Source organism: Monodon monoceros, unplaced genomic scaffold (genome assembly GCF_005190385.1).
Source record: "Monodon monoceros isolate NGI ecotype Baffin Bay Population unplaced genomic scaffold, NGI_Narwhal_1 Super_Scaffold_11, whole genome shotgun sequence".
Taxonomy (NCBI): Eukaryota; Metazoa; Chordata; class Mammalia; order Artiodactyla; family Monodontidae; genus Monodon; species Monodon monoceros.
Genome location: NW_021703767.1, coordinates 82,128,892 through 82,146,226, shown reverse-complemented (window position 1 = coordinate 82,146,226; position 17,335 = coordinate 82,128,892). Strand labels below are relative to the sequence as shown.

The 17,335-nt window shown below is 37.0% G+C and overlaps 1 protein-coding gene across 7 annotated transcripts in view; it reads left to right on the top strand.

Annotated features, from left to right (window-relative positions):
- Window positions 1-17,335, top strand: part of VPS8 (VPS8 subunit of CORVET complex) — a 299,574-nt gene that overhangs the window by 183,224 nt on the left and 99,015 nt on the right. For all 7 annotated transcript variants that reach the window (XM_029215384.1, XM_029215383.1, XM_029215387.1 and 4 more), the window contains 5 exons: window positions 4,498-4,587; window positions 5,142-5,184; window positions 8,736-8,839; window positions 13,238-13,319; window positions 13,659-13,741. In XM_029215384.1, coding sequence (XP_029071217.1) covers window positions 4,498-4,587; window positions 5,142-5,184; window positions 8,736-8,839; window positions 13,238-13,319; window positions 13,659-13,741 — 402 coding nt within the window. The remainder of the gene's footprint in view (window positions 1-4,497; window positions 4,588-5,141; window positions 5,185-8,735; window positions 8,840-13,237; window positions 13,320-13,658; window positions 13,742-17,335) is intronic.

Below are 17,335 nucleotides of genomic sequence, written 5' to 3'. Positions count from 1 at the left end.
AGGTCCCGTTTGTTTATTTTTGTTTTCATTTCCATTGCTCTAGGAGACGGAGCCAAAAAAATATTGCTAAGATTTATGTCAAAGAGCGTTCTGCCTATGTTTTCCCCTAAGAGTTTTACAGTGTCTGGTCTTACATTTAGGCCTTTGATCCACTTTGAGTTTATTTTTGTGTATGATGTTAGAGAATGTTCTAATTTCATTCCTTTACATGTAGCTGTCCGGTTTTCTCAGCATCACTTCCTGAAGAGACTGTCTTTTGTCCATTGTATAGTCTAGACTCCTTTGTTGTAGATTAATTGACCATATGTGCATGGGTTTATTTCTGGGCTTTCTATCCTGTTCCATTGATCTACCATACTGTTTTGATTTCTGTTGTTTTGTACTGTAGTCTGAAGTCAGGGAGTCTGATTCCTCCAGCTTCGTTTTTCTTTCTCAGTATTGCTTTGGCTCTTTGGGGTCTTTTGTGTTTCCATATAAATTTTATAATTTTTTGTTCTAGTTCTGTGAAAAATGCCATTGGTAATTTGAAAGGAATTGCATTAAATATGTAGATTGCCTTAGGTAGTATAGTCATTTTGACAATATTGATTCTTTCAATCCAAGAACATGATATATCTTTCCAACTGTTTGTGTCATCTTCGATTTCTTTCACCAGCATCTTATAGTTTTCAGAGTATAGGTCTTCTGACTCCTTAGGTAGGTTTATTCCTAGTTATTTTATTCTTTTTGATGTGATGATAAATGAGATTCTTTCCTTTATTTCTCTTTCTGATCTTTCATTGTTATGTATAAGAATGCAAAAGATTTCCATGTATTAATTTTGTATCCTGCAACTTAACCAAATTCATTGATGCATTCTAATAGTTTTCTGGTAGCATCTTTAGGATTTTCTATGGATAGTATCATTTCATCTGCAAACAGTGATGGTCTTATTTCTTCTTTTCCGATTTGGATTCTTTTTATTTCTTTTTTCTTCTCTGATTGCTGTGGCTAGGACTTCCAAAACTTGTTGAATAGAAGTGTTGACAGTGGTTATCCTTGCCTTGTTCCTAATCTTAGAGGGAACGCTTTCAGCTTTTCACCATTGAGAATGATGTTAGCTGTGTGGTTTTCATGTATGTCCTTTATTATGTTGAGGTAAGTTCCCTCTATGCCCACTTTCTAGAGAGTTTTTTTTAATCATAAATGGGCGTTGAATTTTGTCGAAAGTTTTTTCTGCACCTATTGAGATGACATATGGTTATTTATTTATTTTTGGCTATGTTGGGTCTTCGTTGCTGTGCCGTGGGCTTCCTCTAGTTGTGGTGAGTGGGGGCTACTCTTGGTTGCGGTGCGCGAGCTTCTCATTGTGGTGGCTTCTCTTATTGTGGAGCATGCTAGGTGCGTGGGCTTCAGTAGTTGTGGCACATGGGCTCAGTAGTTGTGGTTCGTGGGCTCAGGCTCAGTAGTTGTGGCACATGGGCTTAGCTGCTCCACGGCATGTGGGATCTTCCTGGACCGGGGCTCGAACCGGTGTCCTCTGCATTGGCAGGCAGATTCTTAACCACTGCACCACCAGGGAAGTCCCGATCATATGGTTTTTATTCTTCAGTTTGTTAATGTGGTGTATCACATTGATTAATTTGTGGATGCTGAAGAATCCTTGCATCCCTGGGATAAATCCCACTTGATCATAGTGTATGATCCTTTTAATGTATTGTTGGATTCAGTTTGCTAGTATTTTCTTGAGTATTTTTACGTCTTTATTCCTCAGTGGTATTGGCCTGTAATTTTCTTTTTTTGTGGTACCTTTGTCTGGTTTTGGTATCAGGGTGATGGGGGCCTCATGGAATGAGCTTGGGAATGTTCCATCCTCTGCAGTATTTTGGAAGAGTTTCAGAAGGATAAGTGTTAATTCTTCTCTAAATGTTTGATGGAATTCACCTGTGGAGCCACTGGGACCTGGACTTCAGTTTGTTGGAAGTTTTTAAATCACTGTTTCAATTTCAGTACTTGTGATTTGTCTGTTCATATTATCTGTTTCTTCCTGGTTCAGTCTTGGATGGTTGTATCTTTCTAAGAATTTGTCCATTTCTTCTAGGTTATACATTTTATTGGCATATAGTTGTTTGTAATAGTCTCTTATGGTTCTTTGTATTTCACTCGTGTCAGTTTTAACTTATTTTTCATTCTGTTGTTAACTCCTTCTTGTGTATTTTAAATTTCAGTTATTGTATTCTTAAGATTTGATCATTCTTTTATACATTTTCTATTTCTTTTTTGCAGTTGTCATTGTGTTCATCCATTATTTTCCCATGTTCAGTTAGCATTTTATTACTAATGCTTTGAACTCTTTCCAGGTAAATTATTTATCACTTTTTAAATTTGTTTCCCTCCCCCTTAATGAATTTACCTTTTTCTTTCATCTGAAACATATTCCTCTCTTTTTATATCTTGCTTGACATTCTCTGTTCTTCTGTGTGAGATTATGTGAAACAGTTCCATATCCCAGTCTTGAAGGCATGTCCATATGTGGGAGCATCTCTATGAAGTCTGCTTGTTCCCAGTGGCATTGGTGGAAGAGCTAATTTTAAAGTGAGCATAGGCTGCATCTTTCCCTATTATGTGCTACAAGGCACTGTATTGCTGGCATGTAGGGCTAGAGTCACTGCCCTATTAGGGGTGGTGCCGAGGCCTAAGGGTCTGGAGCAGGATCTTTGAGCGAGTTGGGCTTCTTCCCAGTGTGATGGTGGTGTTCGCCATGGTTTGGGATATGGCTGGGACCTAAGGGTTTGGGGCTGCACTTCTAAACTTGTTCCACTTCTTCCCTGGTATGCACACATTGGGTAGAGGCAGGGTCAGGGCCAGAGCAGTAGGAACCACGCTAATAAGCTGTTTCCACTTCTACCTTTGTGCAGTTGTACCAGCAATGGCAGTCTCCACCCTAGCTGGAGGCAGGACAAGGGCCTGAGTTGATTCCACTCCTTCCCTAGTGCTTGCACATATTTGTGTGCAGGCAGTGACAGTCTCTGACGTGGCTGGAGGAAGGGTTATAGTCCAAGCAGCCTCTGCTCCCTCCCAAGTACAGGCATGCATGCTAGTATCTGCAGTGGCTCTCTCTGCTCTGGCTAGATGCAGGGCCATGGTGTGAGGTGGGCTCCACTCCCTCCACGTTTACTCAGGCTCATTAGAAATGAAATTTCTAAAAGGAAATTTTTTGAAATGACTTTTTTTTAATTGGTTACTGCTGGTATATGTTATTAATTTTTGTTCAGTGTCTTATATCTAGCAACCAGGCTGAATTCTTTTTTCGTTCAAATATTTTCTAGATTTTTTTATGACAGTAATTTTTTCTGAGAATAATGGTAGTTTTTTTTCTTTCTTTCCAATTTTATACTTTTCTCATTCCCTCATCAGATATCTAGGAGCTCTGGGATATTATTGAACAGAGGCAGCGATAGTATGCATTCTCTCCTTGTTTCTTATTTAAAAGGGGATGTGTCTAACATTTTATGTTAAATACGGTGTTTATTGTCAGATTTTGATAGATAATTTTTATTAACCTAGACAAGTGCCATTACCAGTTTGGGTTAGAGTGTTTTGTATTGTTTTTATTTTTGTCAAAAATGGGTGCTGCATTTTACTAAATACTTTTTCTGCATTTGTTGAAATGATCACATGTTTTCCTCCTTTGATCTGTTAACCTATAATATGTTATTTGTGCCTCTCTTTTTTTCTTACTCCTAAGAAAGTTTTATTCTATGTTATTAGTCTTTTCAAAGACTAATTTAGCTAGGTGGTTTGTGACCACCTAGAGGGGTGGGATAGGGAGGGTGGGAGGGAGGGAGACGCAAGAGGGAAGAGATATGGGAACATATGTATATGTATAACTGATTCACTTCGTTGTAAAGCAGAAACTAACACACCATTGTAAAGCAATTATACTCCAATAAAGATATTAAAAAAAAAAAGACTAATTTAGGATTTTCTTTTAAACCTCGCTATTGTTTCTCTGTTGTTTCTTTCCATGACATTCTTTTCTGTACTTATTTTCTTTCTTTTACCTTAGCTTAACTGGCATTTCTTTTTTACTTATTAGAAATTCTTAGTTTATTAATTTTCATTAAGATCCCACAAGCTAATGTATAGAGTTTTCATTGTCATTTTGTTCTAAATATTTTGTGAATAATTACACTTATCAATTTCTGGTGTATATTATTACTGTTTATGTGTACATGTTACCTTTTGTGCAATGGATATACCTGATTCAGGTGCATAACAACTTTTTAAATAAATAAGTGAAAAAAAATGAGTGACCTTGGTTCAGTCAGAGTCCCAAATGGGTCACTCTAAGACTAGAGAGTCAAATATTTGCATGTTATACTGTAAAGTAGCATACTACTAGGGTATGAATTCACTATTTACTATCATAGGTTTTTTTTTCATCCTTAGTAGGACCTTCTGACTCCACAAGCAAGATTTTTGAGCAAAAAAGCTTTATCTTTTCTTCTTTCCTAGATTACCCAGAAGTATCAACTTCATGAAGTCACTGCTTATCTATTAGAAAAGAAAGGAGATATTCATGGTGCCTTCTTAATAATGCTAAAGGTAACATTTTACTGTATTTGCTTTGTCATGTTTCTGTCTAGCCCTATAACCATTTATCAATCCATCTTTTCTTCGTGAGATAAAATTGACATACAGCATTGTGTAAGTTTTTGTCAATCCATCTTAATTCTTATGTTTCAAAGTAAGCTGCAGACAACAGTACACTTTTTTTGTACATTTTATCTCTAAATATTTTTATCATGCATGTCATGATACACCAGTATGCCACACGATACTAATCCCAAGGCTTAGTAGTTGTGGCTTGCGGGCTCTAGAGCACAGGCTCAGTAGTTGTGGCGCATGGGCTTAGTTGCTGCACAGCATGTGGGGTCCTCCCGGACCAGGGCTTGAACCTGTGTCCCCTGCATTGGCAGGCGGATTCTTAACCACTGCGCCACCAGGGAAGCCCTGTGCTTTCTATATACACAACAATTCTCTTCTGAATGGCAGAGATCATTCTTAATAACCTTGTTGTTTCTTGGAGTTTACCTTTAAAATATGGTAATTCAGGTATTGGTGGATTAGAAATATAAAGTGTTCTTTTTACCTCCTAGAGACTACAAAGCAAACTTCAAGAGATAACACATCAAGATGAAAGTAAGTTCTCGAGTGTAATTCACAATTTCTTTTTCCATGGGCCCCATGTTTTAAAAGATATTAAATGATAAACTGTATTTATTAAGTAATAATCACATTGATCTGCATGTTACTGTTTATCTGACATTGATCCCAATTTTGGCTTGTTTTCAAGGGCTCATAATAGGAAATAATATAAACCACTGTAGTTTTGCAGTGCTAATTGTCAGTAGAGGTCATTGGACAGAAAATTAGGTAGTCTTCACGGGTCTTGATTCATTTTTTAGTTATATTTCTGTACTTATGTTTTGGTTATTATAAATGAGGTACATAACTAGCATCTTAAAAATTACTATAATGTGCTGAACAACAACAAAGCAGAGCTTCTAATCAGTAAGTAATAATCAGTGTTTCTGTATTGAATTTATATAATTTTGGCAGAAAGCAGTAAAACTTGAAACAGTTTAAAATCTTGAATGGCTTTGTCACAGATAGATATGTAATTCCTATTATATTCCTTGATACTAAAATAAAGTTATTTAGTTTGTAAAAGTGTGGTAAAATAAACATAACGTAAAATTCACCATTTTAACCATTTTTAAGTTTACAGTTCATTGGCAATAAGTACATTCACATCATTGTGCAATAATCACCACCATCTATCTCCAGAACCTTTTCAGCATCCGAAACTGAAACTCTGTACCCATTAGACAATTACTCCTAATTCCCTCCTCCCCACACAGCCCCTGGTAACCACCATTCTACTTTCTGACTTGATGAATTTGAATTTGATTACTCTGTGTATCTCATAAGTGGAATCAAACAGTAATTGTCCTTTTGTGTCTAGCTTATTACACTTAGCATAAAGTCTTCAGGATTTATCCATGTTGTAGCACATGCAGAATTTCATTCATTTCTAAGACTGAATAATATTCTGTTTTATGTATATACTACATTTTGTTTTTCCATTCATTTATCAATGGGCACTTGGTTGCTTCCACCTTTTGACTATTGTGAATAATGCTGCTATGAACGTGGGTGTAGAAATATCTTTTTGAGTCCCTGCTTTCAGTTCTTCTCGGTGTATACCCAGAAGTGGGATTACTGAGTTAAATGGTAATTCTATTTTTAATTTTTTGAGGAACCACCATACCGTTTTCCGTAATGGCAATATCATTTTACATTCTCACCAGCAATGCACAAGGGTTCCAAATTCTCCACATCTTCACTAACACTTTTATTTTCTGTTTTCTTGGTAGTAGCCATTCCTAATGAGTGTGAGGTAGCATCTCATTGTGGTTTTGATTTGCATTTCCCTAATGATTGGTGATGTTGAGCATCTTTTCTTAGACTTATTGGCCATTTCTGTATCTTCTTTGGAGAAATGTCTATTCATATCCTTTGTCCACTTTTTCTTTTTTTTTTTTTTTTTTTTTGCGGTACGCGGGCCTCTCACTGTTGTGGCCTCTTCCATTGTGGAGAACAGGCTCCGGATGCGCAGGCTTAGCGGCCATGGCCCACGGGCCCAGCCACTCCGCGGCATGTGGGATCTTCCCGGACCGGGGCACGAACCCGTGTCCCCTGCATCGGCAGGCAGACTCTCAACCACTGCACCACCAGGGAAGTCCCGCTTTGTCCACTTTTGAATTGGATTATTTGTTTTCCTATTACTTGACATTTTCAAAATATCCCTCCCAAAGTTCAGAGAAACACTTAATAGGTGATTTTTAGATTGTTTTACCTTTTTAACCCATTAACACATTTCTTGGACCCCTTAGCCCACACATTCCCCTAAACACCTTTACCCTAATTCTCCATATATTATTTGTTTTTGGAACTTCCATAACAGTTGGTTGACTTTTCTATATTTAGTCCAACTAAACATTTAATTATCGTTTTTGTGCTTTAGTATACGTTCAGTCAATTTGACTATTAGATTTGTTGCATTTATGGCATTTTTCTCTTTCAATTTACTGTTATGAGAATAATTTTTATAGACATTACATAAAGGATTGTGGGAAAAGTAAGAAGAATGTTTCCCCCAAATCACTACAGTAATTTGCAGGTGATATGTGTAGGGAAGCCAATTCCTTGAATTCCAATGAAGGTAAATTTCTCAGTAATAGTCTCATAACTGACATTTACTGTCAGATTCAATTTTGACAGTGTGCTTAAGAATTTTGAAGGATTTGGTAATTGCACAGCACTGGGCTAGTTTCTGTGGGTGATACACAGATGGCTAAAACAGTCCTCACCCAAAGAGCTACAGTCTCTTCTTGAAGGAGACAGATATGTAAATAAAAACCTCTAATGCATGTAGAATCAAATACTATAAAAAAGGTACAGTGAGAGTGGCAAAGGGTTGTGGAAAATTGGGGAACTACCTGTAACTGAGATTCTTTTCTGGAAGATGTGACCTTTGAAGTAATCACGATTGGAATGATGAATAGGAATTTGATAGACAAAAGCAAGGAAAGGGTCTTCTGGGCTGAGGAGGACATGAGCATTAAAGTGCCTGGCTAGTAACCTTGGGGAGGAGGAAATAATCTGGTGATATAAGAGCACCAAGGGTGGGAAGATGCACCAGGATGTTTACTGTGTTTACTTAGGATCAGAGGTTTATTGACATTCTCTTTGTAAAAATTAGAAGTCTTTGATAGTTTTTGTGCATGAGACTCATATGTTTGGACTTGTGCGTAAGAGAACTGTAGTGACAGTATAAAAGGGAATGAGGAAGGCAAGATTTGGAAGTCAAAAGTTAATTTAGAGGCTGCTGCAGTAGTGCAAACGAGGTGATGAAGGGCTCCACTCTGGTAAAGTAGCGGGTATATGAGAGTGTGGAAATAGAATTAACAAAATTAACAATTTATTTGAATGTACAGGTGAAAGCATCAAAGATGGTGAAGATTTATAAACTGGTTGACTTAAAGGTCATGGTTCTATTAACTTAGTTTGGAAATGTAGGGGGAGGAGCAGATTTGAAGTAAGAAAAATGGGTTGGGTTTTGCACATATAAAGTTCAAAGTGACTGCAGGATGTCCATGTAGAGATAGATGTCCTAGAGCCTGGTGAAAATTCAACCTGCAGATTATGAAAGGAATAAGGGCTGGAGGTGTATATTTGAAAATTATTAGCAAGGACATAGGAATTAAAACCAGAAGAGTGGCTGAAATTATTGGAAAAAATGAAAAGAAAAGGGCCTGAGATAGTATCTTGGAGAAATACATACATTTAAGAAATAGAGGAAGAAATGGTAGAGCAAGAAAGATAAAAGATAATCTTTCTATTAACTAATCCACAGATAAATGGTTGGGGATTTTCCATAGCTAAAGCATATTAAAATGCTAAGTATGATGTGCTTTCTCTGTCCTAGGAATGTCAGACATTTATATGGAAAACTGTTGCAAAGAACTACCTACTTTTTATCTACTGAAGTTCGGTATCAGGTCTTATACATGATTATATCATAGAAAACAAAGTATGCAGAGAAAAAATTGTTTAATTTTTTACAGAAGCTTTGAGATTATCAGTAATATACCCTTGAGTGATGTTAACAGTTTTTCTGAATCTAGATACCAAAGAGGATCCCTCACTGAAGAATGTTGAAGAGACCATGGTGGAGACAATTGCCCTTTGCCAGAGAAATTCACATAATTTGAACCAGCAGCAGAGAGAGGTAGGAGAGTGACTACAGAGGCTTTTAAAAATCTGTTCTGGTCTGAAACTAGGAATTAGTTCTATTTCCACTGCCCTCTCAGCTACCTGAGTTCAGTGCTCCCAGGAGTATAAGACTCCTAAAGTTATTATGAGGAGTGCCTGTATGCTTTGTTCTCGCAAAAGGCTTTATATTCTTTATATTCTTAGATTTGGCTGTGCTGCAAAATTTAGGTGTGTGAATACTAGATGTCCTTGTTCTCTTTGGACTGAGTTTTTGTGTATTCCGTGTAGTACTGTGGTTGTGTCGTCCATTTATCATCTGTACCGTTCCCCGTGGATAAGGGGAGCGTGAAGCACTAGAGGAAAAGCCTCAAGGGATACAGAGAAAGCTGAAAAAGGTCAAGAAGGCTACGGTGTAGTAGTTCTCATCCTTGGCCGCACATAAGAGTCACATGGGGAGCTTTGAAAAATCCCAGACTGTACCTGAGATCAATTAAATTATAGTCTTTGGGGCTGGGCCGCAGTCATCAGTATGTTTTAAGGCTTCCCACATGATTCCACTGTGCAGCCAAGGTTGGAACCACGTCTGTAACAGATTCCAGACTGCAAAAAGGGAGAACGCAGAGCTGAAGGAGATATAGTAGAGCACGTGGGGCGGGTGGGAGTTACAGCAATGAAGCAGAAACCAAGGGGGCGAGATGCAACTTGACAGCTAAATTGTGCAGTAGTTCTAAGAAGTAAAGTTAGCAGTGTGATATGTATGGCATAACTGCGCCTGCCCCTCCAGGCTCTGGCCTCTGACTTAACACCACCTGGCCTCCTTCCACTGCCTGGGCTTCTGAAATGGGAAGCAGGGTACATTTTTCTTATATAGTTTGCCATACATGTTCCAATGAAAATGATAAACTTGGTATGTTTCTGTTCTTATGAGATGGGTAAAATTTCTCCTTTATGTTTTTGTCAAGGTTTTTTTTAAGGTCATAAATTTTGAATACCCTTTAGAATATAAATTGTATTTAACAAACACATTTATATAATAGATGTGGTTTTTTTATTTAAAAACTTTTTTGAGTGAAATGATACATACCCATTATTTTTTTAAATCCTGCAATACAGAAAGTTACACAGAGGGTTGTTTAAAAGAATTACCCTGTATCCATCTTATCACCCAGAAATAACCGTCATTATCATTTGGTGAATATCACTCTAGATATTTTTTATCTACCTAGGTTAACATAATTTTAGAAAAATTGAATCAAATAATGCTTGCTTTAAAAATATAGTATTTAATCTCATTTAGGAAGCTTATGTAAAACTGAGGAAATTCTGAAATTCAAATAAATAGTTCTTCAATACACTATCTCTTAATAAATCTCCCTGAAGTTGAAAAAATCTAAATAACTGTTAATAGATTAGAAGTATCGTTTATAATTACATTTTGGTTTTTATAATATCTATGATGTCCGACCAGTAAGGAAGTTTACATGAACTCATACACACTTGCTCCAGCCTCCCTTCTCCACCCCTCTGAATTTTAGTTAGTTATGTTATTTTACCTCATTAAGGTTAACAATACATTCTTTTCTGTATCCACAATTCCCATAGTTGTTCAATCTTTATTTAAATGGATTATGGGCTTCACAACATTCCTTTTGCCCTGATTTTTCCATTCCTAAGTTTTTGTTTTCATTTATCTTTTGGCTAACTGTCTGCATTTGGACATGGTTATATTTTGATAGAAAAACACAAGAGGGTAAAACTATTAGAGCTATGTTTATACATAAATATACATAAATATTTTTCAACCCTTCTGTCTCCTCCCTAACATCTATTTGATATTCTTCCTTCTTCTCGTGGAAAATTTAAGGAAAAATGACAATTATAAATTGTCATTGTTTCATAAATAGAGCCATTTAGGCTCACATAAGCTGAAATGTGTCCAGATTCACATATATTAATGGTAGAATTAGATATAAAATTCATGCCTCCAGAACTCTAGGGATTATTCTGACTATATTTGAACTCTTATCTCTTAATCAGAGACAGGACTAAGGCTTCCTTTGATGTGGTGAAAGGGTAATTTATTCTGTATTTTTTTGTCTAAAAATATATCTGAGTTGGAATCTGTCTCTTCCTCTCTTAGACACACACACATGCCTCTCACACCACTCTCTACTCCCCCCCACCCTCCAACAACTGGTTTTTGCTTCTTTTCTGAACAACGTTCATAGCAACAATAAAAACATTGCATGTTAGTTTTTATGTAAATACTATTTTTGTGAAAATGCTGAACTGATTTTATGTAATAGCAAACATTAATTTGGGGGGATTTTCATGGTTGTTTCCCCTGTTCCTCTTTGCTTTTTTTTTGGTTTGGAGAGAGTGAGAACAAGAGCTGTTGCCACCGACCCTAATCTAACTAGAAAATTTGAAGTATCCAAAAGCTTGATAATGAATTGTCTGTAATATCTCTTTCCAAAAGTTTCTTCAGAAGATTTAATGTCATGGAGTATTTCCTTAAAGTTAGACTGCAGGAAATCGGGTTGTCAGTCCTTCCCTAGGTAGAATCTATACCTGTCCTACTTTGTATGTCTGTCTACCCCAGTGTCCAGTGATTGCATAAATAAAGAATATGGCTTTCTTATGCACATAATTCCCTGAAAAAGAAAGCTGTTGATTATGTAACATGAGAAAGTAATTCAGGTTCAGTTGTGTTGCTCTCAGGGGTTAGGATTGTCATTATCATGGATTGTTATTTTAGCCTGTGGGTTTTTAGAGTTTATCCAAGTTAACATTTTAAGAACCAACATTAAAGAGCAAGAGAGACAAAATATTTAAAAGGTGTCTACCATATATTTCAGGTTAGTGTGGAGATTTAATTGAAGAAGAACAATTTCTCTAGGGTATGAACACTTCCCATGGCTATTATCTCTGCAACCATGCTTCCCCCGGTCTGCTATTTATAAACCAAGAATAAAGTAACCTTTAAAAAGGTAATTCTTCTAAAATTTCTGGACTAAGTAAGAAAAATTTTAAATCAAATTTCTAAATATAATAAATATAAAAACCAAAAGGTAAAAATTAGGTATACCATATACAGTTAAATTAAAAGACTATAAAAATACATTGAAATAAATGATGTGGTTGTAAAAACAAATTGAAATAGGCAACGAAAACACAAGCTAAGTAAAGCCATCCAAGAATAAAATACAAGATTAAAAATTCATGAATACTAGATAAATTAAATTAAAATTTCAATAAAATAAAGAATTGCCAGTATACAACATAGTTAAAACCAGTATCTTAAGAATTTGAAGAAATACTGTTAAAAAAAAAAGTACATAAAATCCTGGCCTTAGAAAACCTCAAATGGGGGCAGATAAGGTCTTCCTTGTAGAGCTCTTCAGTGGAAGGTCACCCCGTGGGAAAGTCACCGGACCATTAGCCTGTCCCCTTAACCATGCTTGTCCTGCTTTGTCAATACTGACTTTTTTTTCATACCTCTTGGATGTTTGCAGGAATAGGTTTCTCCCAAGATACTGAGTGAAATAAGGCCTTTGTAAATCATTACCCAACAGGAAAATATGCTTGAAATTTTTAAATGTATTAGTTTGATTTTTGATGATGAAGATTTTTCCTAAGGCTTAGGAAGAACACATATGATGCACATATGGCAGTGTATAATCATTGGCAAATTGCTCAACTTCTCTAAGCTTCAGCATCTTATCTCCAGTAAAGATAATGCTTACTGTATAAGGTTATCATGAGATTGAAACGACGAAATGTATGTAAAGCGTTTAATACAGTGCCCTACGTAATAGGAATAAATAAATGTTAGATCTGTTCATTTATGTCATGATGTGATTGGAAATGTTAATTGAAATAATGTTAACTTCCACTTCTTAGTCAGTGATGACTGAGGAAATAACAAAATAATGCTTGATATAGGAGAAAACTTTGGATAACTGTATTTATAATCTTGCTTGACATAGCTGATGAGAAATGGGGGGAGGGTAGTTGTGGGAGAGTTCTTTATTCCCTTCTGCAGTACATAGGGCCGTTTAGACTGTGTCAGTGAAACATTTAAGAACGTAGCCTGAGGCTCTGCTCTGGCTCCTTTGAACCTACCCTTTTCTGAGACACAGAAGATTTGCAGTTCCAAGGTCTAGACTTACTTAACTTCAGCTTCCTTATTTTCCCAAGGTGCATGATAAAGATATCTGTTCTGGCTGTGGTCTTTGCTTTTTTACTGTCTTTCCTCTTCCCAGTCAAGTGTTCCATCTTTTCTTTTTCTAATTTTTACCAACAAATGTATGTGAGAAGTACATTTCAACCTGTGAAACACTAAGCTGATGTTAGTTGTTCTTAAAAACAACAGAGTACTTTTGTTTTCCTTTGGTTTCCTCTGCCATTATAGGCACTCTGGTTTCCATTACTGGAGGCAATGATGGCACCTCAGAAGCTGTCTAGTTCAGCTGCGCCTCATCTGCACTCTGAAGGTAAGGTCACAGTGTCCACCTATACTGTCCCCCAATTTCTATCTGCTGATGATTGTCATTTTGATACCTCTCCCAGCATCGTATTTTTATTATTTTCCTTAATGAAATCATACTGTACTGCTGATCTCATTTTTTCATGTTCACTGCTTTCTGTGGCACCAGTTATATATCATTTGTCTTGGATAATAGTAGCTTTGCAACTTACCAGCAGTTAACTTTAAAATATCAAACTGGCCTTGGTTAGCCAAGTTTCTAGGAAGTTGTATTCCTATGACTTACAGGAAAGACAAAAACCTCTTATTTTAAACTAACCTTAATATTGACATTTTGTTATAACAGCTCTGAAATCTTTGACCATGCAAGTTCTAAACAACATGGCAGCATTTATTGCCCTTCCATCAATCTTGCAAAGAATCTTGCAGGTGAGTTGAAAGGGGGAAAATTCAGTGTTGATCAATTTTAACTAATATTTTAGTTATGTATAAATAACAGCAAATTGGGCTAATGTGTAAATGGATCTCAAGCATAATGCAGCTGATTTTTGGCATTAACGAAATATCTAACTTACAACTCTCATCCTTCCTAGCACTCCAGTGATGTGGGTTTGCCTGGCACACACTTGCAACCTTCAGTTAGGGGGTGCAGACTTCAGTTCACTGTGACCTTTGGATTCAGATACACAAGCTTCCTTTTGGTGTGCTAACTGGGAGAGAATCACCATTGCTTCCAGCTGATTATACTTTTTAGATCAAAAAGAGAAACGTAGGGCTTCCCTAGTGGCGCAGTGGTTGGGGGTCCGCCTGCCGATGCGGGGGACGCAGGTTCGTGCCCCGGTCCGGGAGGATCCCGCATGCCGCGGAGCGGCTGGACCCGTGGGCCACGGCTGCTGGGCCTGCGCGTCCAGAGCCTGTGCTCCGCGGCGGGAGAGGCCACAACGGTGAGAGGTCTGCGTACCGCAAAAAAAAAAAAAAAAAAAAAAAAAAAGAGAGAAACATAAAAATTATATTAATATAGACATTTTTTAATCTTGTTACTTCAGGTTTCTAACTCATCCTAAAACTTTCTGTCCAAAGCTCATCTCCTACTATAAATTCTAACTGGCTTTGTGTCCAAAGTCTTTGTAGGAAACATCATTCCAGCCTGTTTTCTTCAGCAAAAAGGCCCAAACCTTTCCAACTTCATCAAAAAGAGAACACTAAAAATATGCTAAGATATATTTTTAGAAACATCTGTGAACATTCTTGGGTAAACAGCAGGAATTATCCTTAGAATCCATTTTGTCTTCCCTTACTTTACCCAGGATAGAGACACACCAAAAAGAAAGAAAAAAATAAAGTCAGACAGTAATATGATGCCATTGATCTTCATAATTTTCAAATGATTTTTATCCAGTCAAGAATGTCCCTCTCAGCTCTTTTTTAAGACTCTCCAAGCTCTCCTTCCGATCTGGTATGAAGCAGCTGGACCTTTGCTGATAAGACTACTGAGTCCAGCAGTCTCTCACCACATTGTACGTTATCCTTTAGAATGTATCTTCACACGTATCATTTCATTGATCCTTATCATAAATTGAATAATAATTTGGTACAGACTACTTTTCTTACATCCATTCTAAAATATATTAGTCATAAGGTTTTTTTTTTTTTTTCTTGCGGTACGCGGGCCTCTCACTGTTGTGGCCTCTCCCGTTGCAGAGCACAGGCTCCGGACGCGCAGGCTCAGCGGCCATGGCTCACGGGCCCAGCCGCTCCGCGGCATGTGGGATCTTCCCGGACCGGGGCACGAACCCGTGTCCCCTGCATCGGCAGGTGGACTCTCAACCACTGTGCCACCAGGGAAGCCCCAGTCATAAGGTTTTTAATCATATATAAAGTAATATATAATAAGACAAGAATACTTTAATTTACCAGGTAAATTAGAAAAAAATGAAATCCTAAAGCCAAAAGTGTCTTCCCTCTCATTGTACGCATTTAGCTTTATTTTGAGCTTTAACCACACTTTGACACATAAACTATAATAAATATAAATTGATTTTTTATCTTGGCATAAGCATATGATGTTTTTAAAAAAATGTATTTCAGACTCATATCCTTGAAGGCTTTTGATATTTGAAAGTCTTAACTTTATTTTTGTGTTATACTGACATTTATTGTAATTGCGTTCTTATCATTTTCCACCTTCAGTGGTTGTTAACTCACACTAATAAGGAGAGTATGCTGATTCTTAAATTCCTTATTTGCATGTTTGTGATCACTGTAATGATAACTCTACCTTATATTTGTATAGAGATTTTTATTTTTTCAAGTTGCTTTCACAGATAATGCTAATTTAAGCTCATTCCCATTATATCATGTAAGCTCCTTCATTTGTTTCAGTCCCTGGTCTTTTGAGAAGTTAATTAATTGGTTTATATATTATATGTTACCCTGTTTGGTTATTATCTGTGTAGATGAAAGAAAGGCACAGTTCTTGTCCTAAAAGGCCTGTTTTAAGGGAGACAAGAAAGTATCTGATACAACTATTCACACGGCTCTAAAGAGCAAGTAATATTGGCCACCTTAAGGATTACCTTCTCTGAACCCCAGGTAGGGTAATTGCTACTTCTGCATCTGTACACTTTTAGTCCACATGATTATAGCAGGAGCAGCCAGGTGAAAGCATGACCCTGCCTCTTGACTCTACCTGATTGACTCAGGGTAGGCAGCTGGCCTAAGAGGGGCCAATCAGTGTCCTTTCCAGGAAATTTTAGAACTGGATGGAAAAGACGAGTAGTTTATCTTCAGTTCTCTGGATTATATAAGGTACAAAGTTCAGGAGCTGATAGTGACTACCCTTCCATCATATGAACTGAAACAGTAAAAAGTTAATCTGCAGAGAAAAGAACAATGAAGCAGACACACAAAGAGGAGAATAGACAAGATGCATGGAGAAGAGAGAAGATAACAAGGAGAGGATTCAAGACACTAAGAGAGGAGACAACATGGAGAGAAAATACTGATGGCATCTGAGTCCCTCATTGTAGTTCTTAAGGCTTACCTGATTCCTTTGCTTGGATCCTTAAACGCCCCAGTACCTCTACAGTTATTATCTTTTTTGAATAAGTTAGAATGAGCTAGGTTTCTGAACTTATATATATATCTCCAGAGGAGTACCAATAAAAGTATATATATGAAACAGACTGTGGAAAGATTTCCTGGAGGAGGGGATGTCTGAACTGAATCTTACAGAGCCTAAAGGAACAGGGGTAAAAAACAGATAGGACTACTCTAAGCAGAGTGAACTATATGTACAAAGAATTTGAGGTAAAACACGGTACATCTGGGGAGTTGCAAGTGTTTAAGTATTCTTGGAACATAGGACAAGAATAAAGGTGAGTCACAGAGCTGAAATTTGAGAGGCAGAGACTCTGTCCTTAATTGCTTTGTAAGCTATGGTAAGGACTTTGGATTTTATTTTAAATTCATTAAATTCTCATTAAAGGATTTTAACCAGAGGAATGATGGAATGAGGTTTCTTTTTAGAAAGATGGCTCAGCCTGTGTTATATAGAATAAATTGGAAGGGATCAAAACTGAAGGCATAGAAATACCCAGAATGTAATAGATACCTAAAGTTTGTTAAATGAGTTACATAGACTGGATAGGAGAAGATGGACTTGGAAATTACTTAGCTGATACAATCTACTTAACTTTTTGACTGACTGGATGTAGGGGAACACAAGAAGAACCTAGGTAAACCCCTGATTTCAGTTTCATGTGGCTAACAGTGAGCAGTGGGGGAACACACGACTGGACTTTATAGGAAGAGGTAAGAAGTGTATCGGAAGATTTGGAAGTCATCAACATAGAAGTGGTAGTTAAACTATTGAAACTAGGTGAACTTTAGCATAAAATGGAGTTCTAGGAAACATTCAAGAATCAGGTTGTTTACCTATTTTTATTTCCCATTAGAACATAAGGACCCTGAGAGATGAAACTGTACTTTGGCTAGTACTCTATCACCATCACTTAACCCAGA